Source organism: Mesoplodon bidens, assembly GCF_964165515.1.
Source record: "Mesoplodon bidens genome assembly, chromosome: 12".
Lineage (NCBI taxonomy): Eukaryota > Metazoa > Chordata > Mammalia > Artiodactyla > Ziphiidae > Mesoplodon > Mesoplodon bidens.
The window spans coordinates 60916730-60933003 of NC_138168.1; the positions used below are offsets into that span (position 1 = coordinate 60916730).

The 16274-nt window shown below is 39.9% G+C and overlaps 1 protein-coding gene across 1 annotated transcript in view; it reads left to right on the plus strand.

The window, feature by feature from the left end:
• LAMA2 (laminin subunit alpha 2) overlaps positions 1–16274 on the plus strand; it is a 611700-nt gene that overhangs the window by 380146 nt on the left and 215280 nt on the right. The window contains exon 19 of the mRNA XM_081251375.1: positions 5266–5477. Coding sequence (XP_081107501.1) covers positions 5266–5477 — 212 coding nt within the window. The remainder of the gene's footprint in view (positions 1–5265; positions 5478–16274) is intronic.

Sequence of the window (16274 nt, forward strand, 5' to 3'; positions counted from 1 at the left end):
TTCCTGTTTCCTGTCCTCCTGATTACCTTTCCCCTCAGGTCTAATAACTCTCCCCACTACTGTCCTACCACTTGTGGGCACACAGGACACATACTGCTGTCTTCTTTCCAAACTGGGATCCACCAGCATCCCTACTCTCATCATTTCTCCTCCATCTGCCTTTCTAACTCCATCCCATTTCCTATTTGGGGATGAATTGCAGGAGGAGGTGCCACATTCATAGAAATGGTGACCTTTAAAGCCAAAGTCCAGAAGACTCCTATGTCTCTGCTTTCCTTCCTGTCAGATCCCTTAACTCAGTCAAGCAGCACAGGTGGTCTTGCTGCTTAAATTGAGGGAATGGAGAAAAATTGTGAACAAGTGGATGGCAAAACAAGATATGACAAAATATGGACTGATAGTCTGTCACACATAGGACACTGGTTACAGTTTTCAGAAACTTTTGCTTGGGGCCAAAGCACACATACCTTGAGATAGTACTGCTTTCCTCTGACTAGGGATTGTTTTAAACAAAATGAAGAGAAGAGAACCATGGGTGAGGGAACTGGGTATTCATCATGGCACTTTGCTAAGATTCTAGGCTTTTATTATCTGGACAAGAAGAGAAAAATATAGAAGAACAAGGAGACAGTATTTTGAAGGGCAAAAAGGGATGAGTGCCGGAGCATCAGTGAAATTAAAAAGAACATGGAGAAAAAAAAAGTGAGCTAAATGCTGATGACATCTGCTCTACTGGATACTAAGCTACTTTCTGAATAAGTTTGTAGCCTCAGCAACATATCACACTACATGGAGACAGACATTTTAATAGACTGTGACAGGTTCATCCAATGAGATCCATAGGACCACAAGAAACTTAATGAACTATGTGGACCCCTTAAACCCTGTCCCCTCCTGAGCTGGGCAGTTTTTTATGTCCTCCCTAAGTAAGGAGAGAGAAGTCAAAGTTAACTTTAATTTCTCAAATGCCACTGAGAATGCAGAAGGTATTTGAATTCAATTGCTTAGTATTTGGAAAAGTTACCTACAGTTTTATCCACATGATTTATATTCAGTGTCAGAGAAGCCCTCCCTTTTTTTTTAATTTCAATTCCAAAATCCAATTTAGATATTCTCTGCTTCAGAAACGTCTTGACTCTGAACCAAGTCTAATTGTCATCTGATCACTATGCTGGTGAGAATTTCTACTCATGGCTGAGTCTCCTTGATCCCTGAGTCCTGTATGCAGAGCATGGGGTTACAGAAATTAGAGACAAGAGACAGTTATGCTTACTCGGTAGTGCCATTAGGAAAATTGTGACTGGAAGTGAGGTTTCAAAAGGCTGCTCATTTGCAGTTGTTCAGTGCGTACACTGCACAAAAGTACTCAGCCAAGGGGGAGACTGGGGGCTCGAATCCAGTGTGCCCTCTTCTTGCCAATACACTAGTGCCCTCTTCTTGCCAATACACTAGCTGTGCTGTGCTTGGGTGCCCAGCCATGTCTACTGTCTTCTGTTCATTTTTCTGTATCTGCCCAGAGAGAATCTTTTTTTTTAATTTGCCGAAAGCACCATATAAGCAGGCACACTTCCTCAGTCTTCAGCTGACTCAGTCAAGTGGGAGGTAGTAAGAATACAGTGCAGTTCCACAACCATTCCCATTTAAACTCCAGCCACCCTCCCCTGTGCCTTTGCCAATACTGCTTCCTCTGCCTGGAAGACTGCAACCCTTCCCCCACCTCTGTCTGAGACCAACTCTGCTACGCCCTTAAAATTCAGCCTGTCATCCTGAAAGGGTCCTTGATGAATCCTAGTTCGAGTTGGTTGCCCTTTTCTATACTTCTTTAACAGTATTTGCATATCTCTAATAGTTCACTGCTACATTTTTAACTGTAGATGACCCTAGAAAAACATGGGAGTTAGGGGCACCGACCCCTGTGCGGTTGAAAACAGTGTACAACTTTAGAGTTGGCCCTCTGTGTCTGCAGTGTGGTATCCGCACATTAAACCAACCTTGGACCACGTAGTACTATAGTACTTATTGACAAAAATCTGTGTAGAAGTGGACTCACGCAGTTCAAACCCATGTTGTTCAAGGTTTAACTCTATATCTTTCTTCTCCATGGACTGTAGTATAAAGGCTGTTCCTTATTTATATTAGTATCATGTGCAAGTGCTCAGTAGATGTTTAAGGAAGAGTGGAAGGGGAAAAAAAGCAAGAGCTTTTCTAACTTGCTTAGACTGAAGCATTGTTTTCAGCCTATAGATAGGAAGAACGTAGACCAAAGATTTTAGCCAAAAGTTGTTGAAAAATGATGGACCAGAATGAAATAGAGAAAAGTCTCACCAATTTCCTTTCTTCTTTTCATTATTGTTTCTCTCCACTGCCATTTCCTCTCTCTCTCTCCCTCCCTCCCTCTCGCTCTTGCTCTCACTTAGATAGATAGACAGACATAGATATATATAGATATAGATATAGATATATACCTTCCTTTAATATTGCTCCTAAGTCATCTTACATAACTGCATGTGTTATCTATATTTAAACAATCTCTTTCTAAATATTGCAATTCGATTTGAAAAAAAGTTAGCAAATGTGCAAAGGAGCAGGGACTTTGTCACGTTAAGGTCCATCTCTAGCAAAAAAAAAATCCAATTAACTCTCTGTTTACAAATGTCTTCCTTCTGCCTTTCATATGAAAATGAGAGGACTTTAGATTTCAACTAACACTTTGTTTTGGTAGAGTGAAAGCCTGAGAAGCTGGAAAGGTCTAAAGGACTGTGATTTACACTAATGTTAATTAGATGAATCCAACTTGATCAGACTATAAAACACTATTATTAATTCAAGTTATATGATTAGCGTTATTGTATTCACTGACCCTAGAATTACCTTTTAATTTCTATTGATGGGACTTCCCTGGTGGTCCAGCGGTAAAGAATCCGCCTTATAATGCAGGCGATGGGGATTCGCTCCCTGGTCAGGGAACCAAGATCCCACATGCCGCAGGGCAACTAAGCCCGCGTGCCACAACTACTGAGCTTGAGAGCCTCAGCTAGAGCCCCTGTGCCACAAACTGCAGAGCCCACGCGCTCTGGAGCCTGTGCGCCACAACTAGAGAAGAGAAAACCTGCACGCCACAACTAGAGAGAAACCCGCGCACCACAACAAAGAGCCCGCATGCCTCAGTGAAGATCCCGTGTACCGCAACTAAGACCCGATGCAGCCAAAAATTTAAAAAATTAAAAATATATAAATAATAAATTAATTTAATTTCTATTGAAACATTTCTGTAAGTCTCTAAGAATACTGTTCTATGTATAGAAACACACACACCTGCACACCCCTAATAAAATCTGAATGCTTACTTTCAGTAAAGTGCCGTATGAATGATGTATCATATATATTCATTAAGTCTCCTTACATGTCCTACAACAAAAAGTAAAAGACAGATGCCTCTTCAGTTATTCTATTTAACTGTAATTATTTTCTCATGGATTGAGTTGTTTTTTTAAATTGTTGTGGGAGAATTTGGGACTTAATTGGTATCCACATTAAAAAAAAATATCAGATCTTGTTATATAATGCAATCTCTCCTGAGGGCAGTAAGTCATTTTAAGGAAAGGGAGCTGAAAATAATGGGGGTTTCTTATCTGTGATAATGATCATTGTATGTTGTTTTTCTGGTGGAGCAAAGTCACTTTCTTAATGGTAAACAAAATGAGATGTGAATATATGTGGATGTGATCATGAGCTCTGAATATCAAGTAAGGCAAGAAGAATCGGATTAAAATTCAAAAGGATTTTCTTCTTATCTTTATTGACTACCACTCCTGAAGGGATTGTGGGGGAATTTTATGCACTAAAATATTAGTTCATTTTTACAACAGAGAATTAATAATTAATATTTGTGGGTGGCAGTATTCTTCCAAGCAATATTTATACAATGACTTTCACAATTTATAAAAGATTTTGTTAAAATTAAAACTAGTAATCTCATTAAATTTATGATAAAAGGTTAATTCTACAAGATTATTATGTCACCTATAAATGTTCTAGAAAACTTAGACTAATCAATGTATCTTACCAAATTAATGACTTTGCCCCACAATCATGATATTATTAAAGTATCCTTATATGATGCACTGTATTTAAACCATTTCTCTTTCTAGAGTAGAGAGCATTTTTCTCTACGTATCTGTAAGTAGATGAGCATAAACATAGTGTACTTTTGAGATATATTCCCCTTCATTTTTGACCCTTGCTGTAAAAGACTTTCTATTTTGCTAAGATGGCACAGAAAACAGAGCTAGCCTGACCATAAGACTTCAGATGTACTGTTTTATTTCTCCTTTGGCAAGTGGTGTTTTTAATATGAAGCATAAGCAAATGTAACTGAAAGAGAAGACAGAGTAGAATATAAATAAGTACTTCCTATAAAGGTGTATCTGTGCATCTGTAACATTAAGTTGCATTGTAAAACATAACGGTGTGGTTAAAGGGAAATTTGATACTATGATTGAAAAAAATTCTCTCCCATGCCTCATAAATAAATGAACTTTTGTTTTTCCAATAATATGTACAATAGTGTTTAGTCCTTTAAAAAAAAAAGAACTGGAGTTTGCTAATAAGAGTTCTGGGCACCATTAAGCCTCGCCTTATGTCATGTTACCATAATATGCAGCAGGCCTGTTACTCAGTAAAGACTCTTCAGTGGAAACCTGCCTCCATATGGATGTGCAAATGTATAAAAGCCTATTAGTCAGGGAGACATACGGCCCTCACGCAAATGATGAGGCTCTTTCGATTTTCTATTTAATAAACTCTGAATTCTCACTACTGAGTTGCCTTGTGAGCCTGCTTCCCCACAACAAGCCCTTGCTGCAGCAACAGAAACGTATGAACCTTACATATGTGTACAGGAAACAACCAGCTGCGTACATATGATGTGTTGTACTGCAAAGGCTTTCCAGCATGGACCTGGATCCTGCCGCAGTGCCAGCGTCAGATTTCTTATTATGCTTTGGTCTCGTCTTCAGTGCCAGTGACAAGATTTTTTTTTCTGGCTGAAATCTAATTACTCGTGGGGCTGGCAGGATTTCATCTTGTATCTACACTGCAGTAACAGAAAAACATTCTTTTAATCACCTTGCATTTGAGAAAAGGAGCGCTTAAAGGGAAAACATATCCTGGGAGAGGGATAGAATGAAAAAATATATAAACATTGCCCCCAAAGGGTTTCATGAGTTCTCCCCAAATACTCACTGATGAAACTTTTCATCTTAGGTGTGCAGAAGGCTATTTTGGACAACCTTCTCTACCTGGAGGATCATGTCAGCCATGCCAGTGCAATGACAACCTTGACTTCTCCATCCCTGGCAGCTGTGACAGCTTGTCTGGCTCCTGTCTGATATGTAAGCCAGGTACAACAGGCCGGTACTGTGAACTTTGTGCTGATGGATATTTTGGAGACGCAGTTGATGCAAAGAACTGTCAGCGTAAGTCCTGAACTATTGATGCCCCTGACAGAATTGATGCATTGCACCTCAAAGTAACTGATGAGTTCTTGAGTGGGGATTGGAGGGTAGCAAATTATGTGTAATACGCATAAGATAGATAGATACACAGCCTATACACAGGGGCTGAATATTCTAATACATTTCTTTGTGCTAATAGATTAAATCCTTTCAAAACTGCTACATTGTTGAAGTATCATTTTTCAAATGATACACAAATCTCTGTTTACACATGGGATGAAGATTTTTAAATAAGTTTCTGTCTATGACAGGAAAGAAGAATTTGAAAATTAGGTAGCCCCTCTTTATCCTTATTGTTTATTACATTTCTAACCATTTTCTTGAAATAAATTTATCCCTCCGTATTATTTCATTAGTACCTGTCAGTAAGTATTAATCTGTTATGCTTTCATATGTAAACTTTACATTCTTGCATTTCTCAGTAGGTGTAAAATTCTGCCAATATTCTTACACACTGGCATTTGTAACTGTTGAGGTATTAACCTTAGGACTACTCACAGAATGCTATTTCTGTGTTTTACTTCCACAAATTAGCTATTGTAGGACTTCACCCATATTAGTCAGTACATTCCTACCCTCATCTTGATCTCCTCGGCTGTATTTTTTTGGTGTTGCATAGAATTTACAAATGCTTTATATTAGTGGTAATATATTATGCAAGAGAGATCTCATTGTGGAGAATTAAATGGAATGAGCATCCGTGTTAGTCCACGTTAGTGCTGGGCACTGCCATCATCAACTTCACCTGCTGTGATAATCTTTAGGCAGAAAGGTTATGATACCAGATCAACAGTTCACTTCTGCAGACTTCGTTATCTAAGAAGGGACTCTTCCAATCACTCAGTTGGGTCCCAGGACCTGCAACAATACAGAAACCACTGGAAATGTGCCTGTTAGTATCTCTGCTGTAAACACCAAAGACCTGATAGAGTCCCCCATTTCAATAAGAAATGTGTCTTTCTCCTCACAGGTTTGGAAGATAAGTGCCAGCTTTTTGTCATTTAAAAATGACAATTTATTGAATCAAAAACAAACTACTCTCTGGAACAGTTGGTAGCTATTAATATCACGTGTAAATTCTCAATTGTTCTTAAAGCAAAATTTCCACCAGGCTCAGAAGCACCTTTAAACACTGTGGGTTTATGGCATCTGTGTAAAATCATAAGGAACTTAAGAAATTCTCCAGTTCAAACTCATCATCTAGGATCTACACTTTCTACCTATCTGATGCTGGGCAAGACATTTGACCTCACTGAGATTCGGTTTCCTAATTTACATAAAGGGTCCTAATTTTCAATGAGGATTAAAGGATCTAGCACGTGAGAGTATCTAGTGAGCTGCCTGGGGCGTGGGATACTCACACATGGTGTCTCCTTTGGTAAAGATGCTCACTAATTCTGAGGCTGTGTTACTCACTGAGTGACCTCATTTTCTTTTTTTTTTTTTTTTAAAGTAAAGTTTATTTATTTATTTTTTTAATTAGTTTCTGCTTTATAACAAAGTGAATCAGTCATACATATACATCTGTTCCCACATCCCTTCCCTCATGCATCTCCCTCCCTCCCACCCTCCCCATCCCACCCCTCCCGGCGGTCACAAAGCACCGAGCTGATCTCCCTGTGCTCTGCGGCTGCTTCCCACTATCTATCTACCTTACGTTTGGTAGTGTATATATGTCCATGCCTCTCTTTCGCTTTGTCACAGCTTACCCTTCCCCCTCCCCATATCCTCAAGTCCATTCTCAAGTAGGTCTGTGTCTTTATTCCCGTTTTGCCCCTAGGTTCTTCATGACATTTCTTTTTTAATTCCGTATATATGTGTTAGCATACGGTATTTGTCTTTCTCTTTCTGACTAACTTCACTCTGTATGACAGACTCTAGGTCTATCCACCTCATTACAAATAGCTCAGTTTCGTTTCTTTTTATGGCTGAGTAATATTCCATTGTATATATGTGCCACATCTTCTTTATCCATTCATCCGATGATGGACACTTAGGTTGTTTCCAGCTCCGGGCTATTGTGAATAGAGCTGCAATGAACATTTTGGTACATGTCTCTTTTGGAATTATGGTTTTCTCAGGGTATATGCCCAGTAGTGGGATTGCTGGGTCATATGGTAGTTCTATTTGTAGTTTTTTAAGGAACCTCCATACCGTTCTCCATAGTGGCTGTACCAATTCACATTCCCACCAGCAGTGCAAGAGTGTTCCCTTTTCTCCACACCCTCTCCAGCATTTATTGTTTCTAGATTTCTTGATGATGGCCATTCTGACTGGTGTGAGATGATATCTCATTGTAGTTTTGATTTGCATTTCTCTAATGATTAATGATGTTGAGCATTCTTTCATGTGTTTGTTGGCAGTCTGTATATCTTCTTTGGAGAAATGCCTATTTAAGTCTTCTGCCCATTTTTGGATTGGGTTGTCTGTTTTTTTGCTATTGAGCTGCATGAGCTGTTTATAAATTTTGGAGATTAATCCTTTGTCAGTTGCTTCATTTGCAAATATTTTCTCCCATTCTGAGGGTTGTCTTTTGGTCTTCTTTATGGTTTCCTTTGCTGTGCAAAAGCTTTGAAGTTTCATTAGGTCCCATTTGTTTATCTTTGTTTTTATTTCCATTTCTCTAGGAGGTGGGTCCAAAAGGATCTTGCTGTGATTTATGTCATAGAGTGTTCTACCTATGTTTTCCTCTAAGAGTTTGATAGTTTCTGGCCTTACATTTAAGTCTTTAATCCATTTTGAGCTTATTTTTGTGTATGGTGCTAGGGAATGATCTAATCTCAAACTTTTACATGTCCCTGTCCAGTTTTCCCAGCACCACTTATTGAAGAGGCTGTCCTTTCTCCACTGTACATTCCTGGCTCCTTTATCAAAGATAAGTTGGCCATATGTGCGTGGGTTTATCTCTGGGCTTTCTATCCTGATCCACTGATCTATCTTTCTGTTTTTATGCCAGTACCAGACTGTCTTAATTACTGTAGCTTTGTAGTATAGTCTGAAGTCTGGGAGCCTGGTTCCTCCAGCTCCGTTTTTCGTTCTCAAGATTGCTTTAGCTATTCGGGGCCTTTTGTTTTTCCAAACAAATTTTGAAATTTTTTGTTCTAGTTCTGTGAAAAATGCCATTGGTAGTTTGATAGGGATTGCATTGAATCTGTAGATTGCTTTGGGTAGTAGAGTCATTTTCACAATATTGATTCTTCCAATCCAGGAGCATGGTATATCTCTCCATCTATTTGTATCATCTTTAATTTCTTTCATCAGTGTCTTATAGTTTTCTGCATACAGGTCTTTTGTCTCCTTAGGTAGGTTTATTCCTAGATATTTTATTCTTTTTGTTGCGATGGTAAATGGGAGTGTTTTCTTGATTTCATTTTCAGATTTTTCATCATTAGTGTACAGGGATGCCAGAGATTTCTGTACATTAATTTTATATCCTGCTACTTTACCAAATTCATTGATTAGCTCTAGTAGTTTTTCGGTAGCATCTTTAGGATTCTCTATGTATAGTATCATGTCATCAGCAAACAGTGACAGCTTTACTTCTTCTTTTCCAATTTGGATTCCTTTTATTTCCTTTTCTTCTCTGATTGCTGTGGCTAAAACTTCCAAAACTATGTTGAATAAGAGTGGTGAGAGTGGGCAGCCTTGTCTTGTTCCTGATCTTAGTGGAAATGGTTTCAGTTTTTCACCATTGAGGACAATGTTGGCTGTGGGTTTGTTATATATGGCCTTTATTATGTTGAGGAAAGATCCCTCTATACCTACTTTCTGCAGGGTTTTTATCATAAATGGGTGTTGAATTTTGTCGAAAGCTTTCTCTGCATCTATTGAGATGATCATATGGTTTTTCTCCTTCAACTTGTTAATATGGTGTATTACATTGATTGATTTGCGTATATTGAAGAATCCTTGCATTCCTGGGATAAACCCCACTTGATCATGGTGTATGATCCTTTTAATGTGCTGTTGGATTCTGTTTGCTAGTATTTTGTTGAGGATTTTTGCATCTATGTTCATCAGTGATATTGGCCTGTAGTTTTCTTTCTTTGTGACATCCTTGCCTGGTTTTGGTATTAAGGTGATGTCGGCCTCGTAGAATGAGTTTGGGAGTGTTCCTCTCTCTGCTATATTTTGGAAGAGTTTGAGAAGGATAGGTGTTAGCTCTTCTCTAAATGTTTGATAGAATTCACCTGTGAAGCCATCTGGTCCTGGGCTTTTGTTTGATGGAAGATTTTTAATCACAGTTTCAATTTCAGTGCTTGTGATTGGTCTGTTCATATTTTCTATTTCTTCCTGAGTCAGTCTTGGCAGGTTGTGCATTTCTAAGAATGTGTCCATTTCTTGCAGGTTGTCCATTTTATTGGAATAGAGTTGCTTATAGTAATCTCTCATAATCTTTTGTATTTCTGCAGTGTCAGTTGTTACTTCTCCTTTTTCATTTCTAATTCTATTGATTTGAGTCTTCTCCCTTTTTTTCTTGATGAGTCTGGCTAATGGTTTGTCAATTTTGTTTATCTTCTCAAAGAACCAGCTTTTAGTTTGGTTGATCTTTGCTATCGTTTCCTTCATTTCTTTTTCATTTATTTCTGATCTGATCTTTATGATTTCTTTCCTTCTGCTAGCTTTGGGGTATTTTTGTTCTTCTTTCTCTAATTGCTTTAGGTGCAGGGTCAGGTTGTTTACTCGAAATGCTTCCTGTTTCTTAAGGTGGGATTGTATTGCTATAAACTTCCCCCTTAGAACTGCTTTTGCTGCGTCCCATAGGTTTTGGGTCGTCGTGTCTCCATTGTCATTTGTTTCTAGGTATTTTTAAATTTCCTCTTTGATTTCTTCAGTGATCACTTCGTTATTGAGTAGTGTATTGTTTAGCCTCCATGTGTTTGTATTTTTTACACATCTTTTCCTGTAATTGATGTCTAGTCTCATAGCATTGTGGTCGGAGAAGATACTTGATACAATTTCAATTTTCTTAAAATTACCGAGGCTTGATTTGTGACCCAAGATATGATCTATCCTGGAGAATGTTCCATGAGCACTTGAGAAAAATGTGTATTCTGTTGTTTTTGGATGGAATGTCCTATAAATATCAACTAAGTCCATCTCGTTTAATGTATCATTTAAAGCTTGTGTTTCCTTATTTTCATTTTGGATGATCTGTCCATTGGTGAAAGTGGGGTGTTAAAGTCCCCTACTATGATTGTGTTACTGTCGATTTCCCCTTTTATGGCTGTTAGTATTTGCCTTATGTATTGAGGTGCTCCTATGTTGGGTGCATAAATATTTACAATTGTTATATCTTCTTCTTGGATCGATCCCTTTATCGTTATGTAGTGTCCTTCCTTGTCTCTTCTAATAGTCTTTATTTTAAAGTCTATTTTGTCTGATATAAGAATTGCTACTCCAGCTTTCTTTTGATTTCCATTTGCATGGAATATCTTTTTCCATCCCTTTACTTTCAATCTGTATGTGTCTCTAGATCTGAAGTGTGTCTCTTGTAGACAGCATATATATGGGTCTTGTTTTTGTATCCATTCAGCCACTCTGTGTCTTTTGGTGCGAGCATTTAGTCCATTTACATTTAAGGTAATTATTGATATGTATGTTCCTATTCCCATTTCCTTAATTGCTTTGGGTTCGTTATTGTAGGTATATTCCTTCTGTTGTGTTTCTTGCCTAGAGAAGTTCCTTTAGCATTTGTTGTAAAGCTGGTTTGGTGGTGCTGAACTCTCTCAGCTTTTGCTTGTCTGTAAACGTTTTAATTTCTCCATCAAATCTGAATGAGATCCTTGCTGGGTAGAGTAATCTAGGTTGCAGGTTTCTCTCCTTCATCACTTTAATTATGTCCTGCCACTCCCTTCTGGCTTGTAGAGTTTCTGCTGAGAGATCAGCTGTTATCCTGATGGGGATTCCCTTGTGTGTTATTTGTTGTTTTTGCCTTGCTGCTTTTAATATGATTTCTTTGTGTTTAATTTTTGACAGTTTGATTAATATGTGTCTTGGTGTATTTCTCCTTGGATTTATTCTGTATGGGACTCTCTGTGCCTCCTGGACTTGATTAACTATTTCCTTTCCCATATTGGGGAAGTTTTCAACTATAATCTCTTCAAATATTTTCTCAGTCCCTTTCTTTTTCTCTTCTTCTTCTGGAACCCCTATAATTCGAATGTTGGTGCGTTTAATGTTGTCCCAGAGGTCTCTGAGACTGTCCTCTGTTCTTTTCATTCTTTTTTCTTTATTTTGATCTGCATCAGTTATTTCCACTATTTTATCTTCCACCTCACTTATCCGTTCTTCTGCCTCAGTTATTATGCTATTGATCCCATCTAGAGTATTTTTCATTTCATTTATTGTGTTTTTAATCGATGCTTGATTCATCTTTAGTTCTTCTAGGTCCTTGTTAACTGTTTCTTGCATGTTGTCTATTCTATTTCAAAGATTATGGATCTTGGAAATAGAATCTTGGATCAGCTTTACTATCATTATTCTGAATTCTTTTTCAGGTAGACTGCCTATTACCTCTTCATTTGTTAGGTCTGGTAGGTGTTTATCTTGCTCCTTCACCTGCTGTGTGTTTTTCTGCCTTCTCATTTTGCTTATGTTACTGTGTTTGGGGTCTCCTTTTTGCCGGCTGCAGATTCGTAGTTCCCGTTGTTTTTGGTGTCTGACCCCAGTGGCTAAGGTTGTTTCAGTAGGTTGTGTAGGCTTCCTGGTGGGGGGGACTAATTCCTGTGCTCTGGTGGTTGAGGCTCGATCTTGTCTTTCTGGTGGACAGGTCCACGTCTGGTGGTGTGTTTTGGGGTGCCTATGGCCTTATTATGTTTTTAGGTAGCCTCTCTGCTAATGGGTGGGGTTGTGTTCCTGCCTTGCTAGTTGCTTGGCATAGGGTGACCCGCACTGTAGCTTGCTGGTCGTTGACTGAAGCTGGGTGCTGGTGTTGGGATGGAGATCTCTGGGAGATTTTCGCTGCTTGATATTATGTGGAGCTGGGAGGTCTCTTGTGGACCCGTGTCCTGAAGTTGGCTCTCCCACTTCAGAGGCACAGCACTGGCTCCTGGCTGCAGCACCAAGAGCCTTTCATCCACCCGGCTCAGAATAACAGGGAGAAAAAGTAGAAAGAAAGAATTAGTAGAAGAAAGAAAGAGAGAGGGAAAGAAAGGAAGAAGGGAAGAAAGCAAGGAAGGAAGGAAGGAAGAAAGAAAGGAGGGAGGGAGGGAGGAAGGATGGAAAGAAAGAAGGAAAGAAAGGAGGGAGGGAGGGAGGAAGGAAAGGAAGAAAGACAGGAGGGAGGGAGGAAGGAAAGAAAAAGAAAGTGGAAAGAAGAAGGGTGGGAAGGAGGAAAGAAAAAGAAAGAAGGAAAGGAGGAGCGGAGGGAGAGAGGGAGGAAGGGAGAGTAGGAAAAAAAGAAAGAGCAGGTAAAGTAAAATAGAATAAAGTATGAAATATAGTAGCGTTATTAAAATTAGAAAGTAATTATTGAAAAAAAAAAAAAAAAAACGGACCGATAGAACCCTGGGACATATGGTGGAAGCAAAGCTATACAGAGAGAATCTTACACAGAAGATTACACATACACATTCACAAAAAGAGAGCAGGGGGAAAAATCAAAAATCTTGCTCTCCAAGTCCACCTCCTCAATTTGGGATAATTCGTTGTAAAAAGAGGAAAAGGGCGAGAAGTCTGAAATCTTGCTAAGTCCACCTCCTTAATTTGGAATAATTCGTTGTAAAAAGAGGAAAAGGGGGGAAAGTCTTAAATCTTGTCCTCAAAGTCCCCTTCCTCAATTTGGGATGATTCGCTGTCCATTCATGCACTCCACAGACGCAGGGCACATCAAATGGACCGTGGAGCTTTAATCCGCTGCCTCCGAGGCTGCACAGAGAGATTTCCCTGCCCCTGCTCTCACAGCTCCGGGGTCTCAGCCTTGGACCTGGCCCCGCCTCTGCGCGTAGGTCGCCGGAGGGCGTCCGTTCTTCGCTCAGACAGGACGGGTTTAAAGGAGCCGCTGATTCGGGGGCTCTGGCTCACTTAGGCAGAGGGGAGGGAGGGGCGCGCAGTGTGGGGCGGGCCTGTGGCGGCAGAGGCCGGCGTGACGTTGCAGCAGCCTGTGGCGCTCCGCGCGCTTTCCGGGGAACGCCGTCCCCGGGTCTCGGGGACCCCGGCAGTGGCGGGGTGCACAGGCCCCCCGGAAGGCGGGGCGGACAGTGACCCGCGCTCGCACACAGGCCCCGCGGCGGCGGCGGCGGCAGCGGCGGCGGCGGCGGCGGCCCACGCCCGTCTCCGAGGTCCGTGCCTTACCCGCGGCTCGTGCCTGTCTCCGGCGCTTCCCCAAGCAGCCCTCTTAATGCCCTCTCCTCGCGCACCAGGAAACAAAAGGGAAAAAAGTCTCTTGCCTCTTCAGCAGCTCCAGACCCTTTCCCCGGACTCCCTCCGAGCTAGCCGTGGTGCACTAACCCCTTCAGGCTCTCTTCCTGCCGCCAGCCCCAGTCCTCTCCCTGCGCTCCGACTGAAAGCCGATACCCGAGCCTCAGCTCCCAGCCCCGCCCGCCACGGCGGCCGAGCAGACAAGCCTCTCGGGCTGGTGTGTGCCTGAGGGCACCGGTCCTCTGTGCCAGAATCTCTCCGCTTTGCCCTCCGCACCCCTGTTGCTGTGCTCTCCTCCGCTACTCCGAAGCTTTCCCCCTCCACCACCTGCAGTCTCCGCCCGCGAAGGGGCTTGTAGTGTGTAGAAACCTTCCCCCCTTCACGGCTCCCTCCCACTGGTGCAGGTCCCGTCCCTATCCTATTGTCTCTGTTTATTCTTTTTTTCTTTTGCCCTACCCAGGTATGTGGGGAGCTTCTTGCCTTTTGGGGGGTCTGAGGTCTTCTGTCAGCGTTCAGTAGGTGTTCTGTAGGAGTTGTTCCACGTGTAGATGAATTTCTGATGTATCTGTGGGGAGGAAGGTGATCTCCGCGTCTTACTCTTCCGCCATCTTCCTCCGGGGCCCCGTGACCTCATTTTCTATCTTCCAATAACCCCCTCTATAAAGTTGAAGAGACAGTTCCACTCTTTTTATTGTGGTAAATTCAAGGTCTGTGGCATGAAGTCTTAACACATAGAAGAATATGGTATAGAAACATTTTTGAACCATCACAAATTTTTATATCACTTGCCATGAAGTATAGACATAATTATGTTTTTAATGCTCTTTAGCATATAAAAATACCAAAACACATTTATTATCTATTTTTAACTTTTCATAGTTATAATAGCTCTTCTATGCATAGTTAGTAAACCTTTACAAAAAGAAAATTCATAATAAACTATTATTTTAGTTGCCTCTGTATCTGTTCATGAAAAGTACACCACTACTAAGAAATATATTTTGCTTTTTAAATTTATATACATATTTTTGTGTCATACATTTCATTTAAAAATGCCACTTAAAAATTCTTTATTGCTTTTTTTTTTTTTTTTTTTGCAGTACGCGGGCCTCTCACTGTTGTGGCCTCTCCCGTTGCGGAGCACAGGCTCCGTACACACAGGCTCAGCAGCCATGGCTCACGGGCCCAGCCGCTCCGCGGCATGTGGCATCCTCCCGGACTGGGGCACGAACCCGTGTCCCCTGCAATGGCAGGCAGACTCTCAACCACTGCGCCACCAGGGAAGCCCTGCTTTTGTTATTTTTAAGATGACTTTTTAGTAAATTTAATCTTGTATTCCCCACTCTAAGAAAAAGTGGCTTTTAATTTATAAATTATTGGAGATTTTTAAAATCGATGTATCATATATATATATATATATGAAATATATAAAGAAATTTAAAGTATATATAACAATTCTAGTAGCCAAATGAAATGGATATTAAAAGAAAATATTTTCTTCAACCTCTTCTCACACGCCAGCTATAGACTATCCGTAGGCTATTACCTGAGTAAGATAACTGGCTGGGACCAGTTTTTAAATGGCCACCCAACAAGTATCAAGTTAGCAGACACTGAAGACCAAACTATTGGAAGAAAAATCAAGCAGTTTTTAGGAAAGCAGTAAAACTAAGTAGTGCTTCCAGCCCCGTGAACAGAAAAATAGTGCAGGCTGATGGAGTAGCTATTTATAATGTATTTATAAATTGTGCTCAAATCAAAGTATTCAGAGACATGAAATATTGTACAAAATTTACAAAAACCATCTACAAATAGTCTAAATTCCCATGTCATCTCCCCCTCACATTTTTATTCTGGTATCAATGCAATTATATGTACCATTAAAAATACACTTGTAGAGTACAGAGTGAACCATTAATTACTGTTCTATTTGTGAAAAAGCTTCTTAATTTTTAGACTGATTTATTATATGTTTCAGAATAACATCAGACAACTTTGTAGCAAAAATGACAAAAGGTTACTTAAACCAAATACATTTTCTATCTTTGGAGATAGTATATAATATATACTATCATAGTAATAAGGTTTATAGTATATAAACTGAGGATAGTATATATCTTCCTCAGTGTAAAAATTATAATACTGTACTCCTAATACACTTGAAAAAGTTATTTTTATCTTATATACATTTTATTGAATATGTTTGACATATAACATTGTGTAAATTTAAGGTGTACAATGTGTTACTTTAATAAATTTATATATTGTAACATGGTTGCCACTGTAGCAATATTTATCCTGTTACATAATTTGTAGTACAATATTGTTGTCTATATTCATTATACTGTGCATTAGATCACTATAGCTTATTAACTACTTGTTGCTATTGTTTACCCT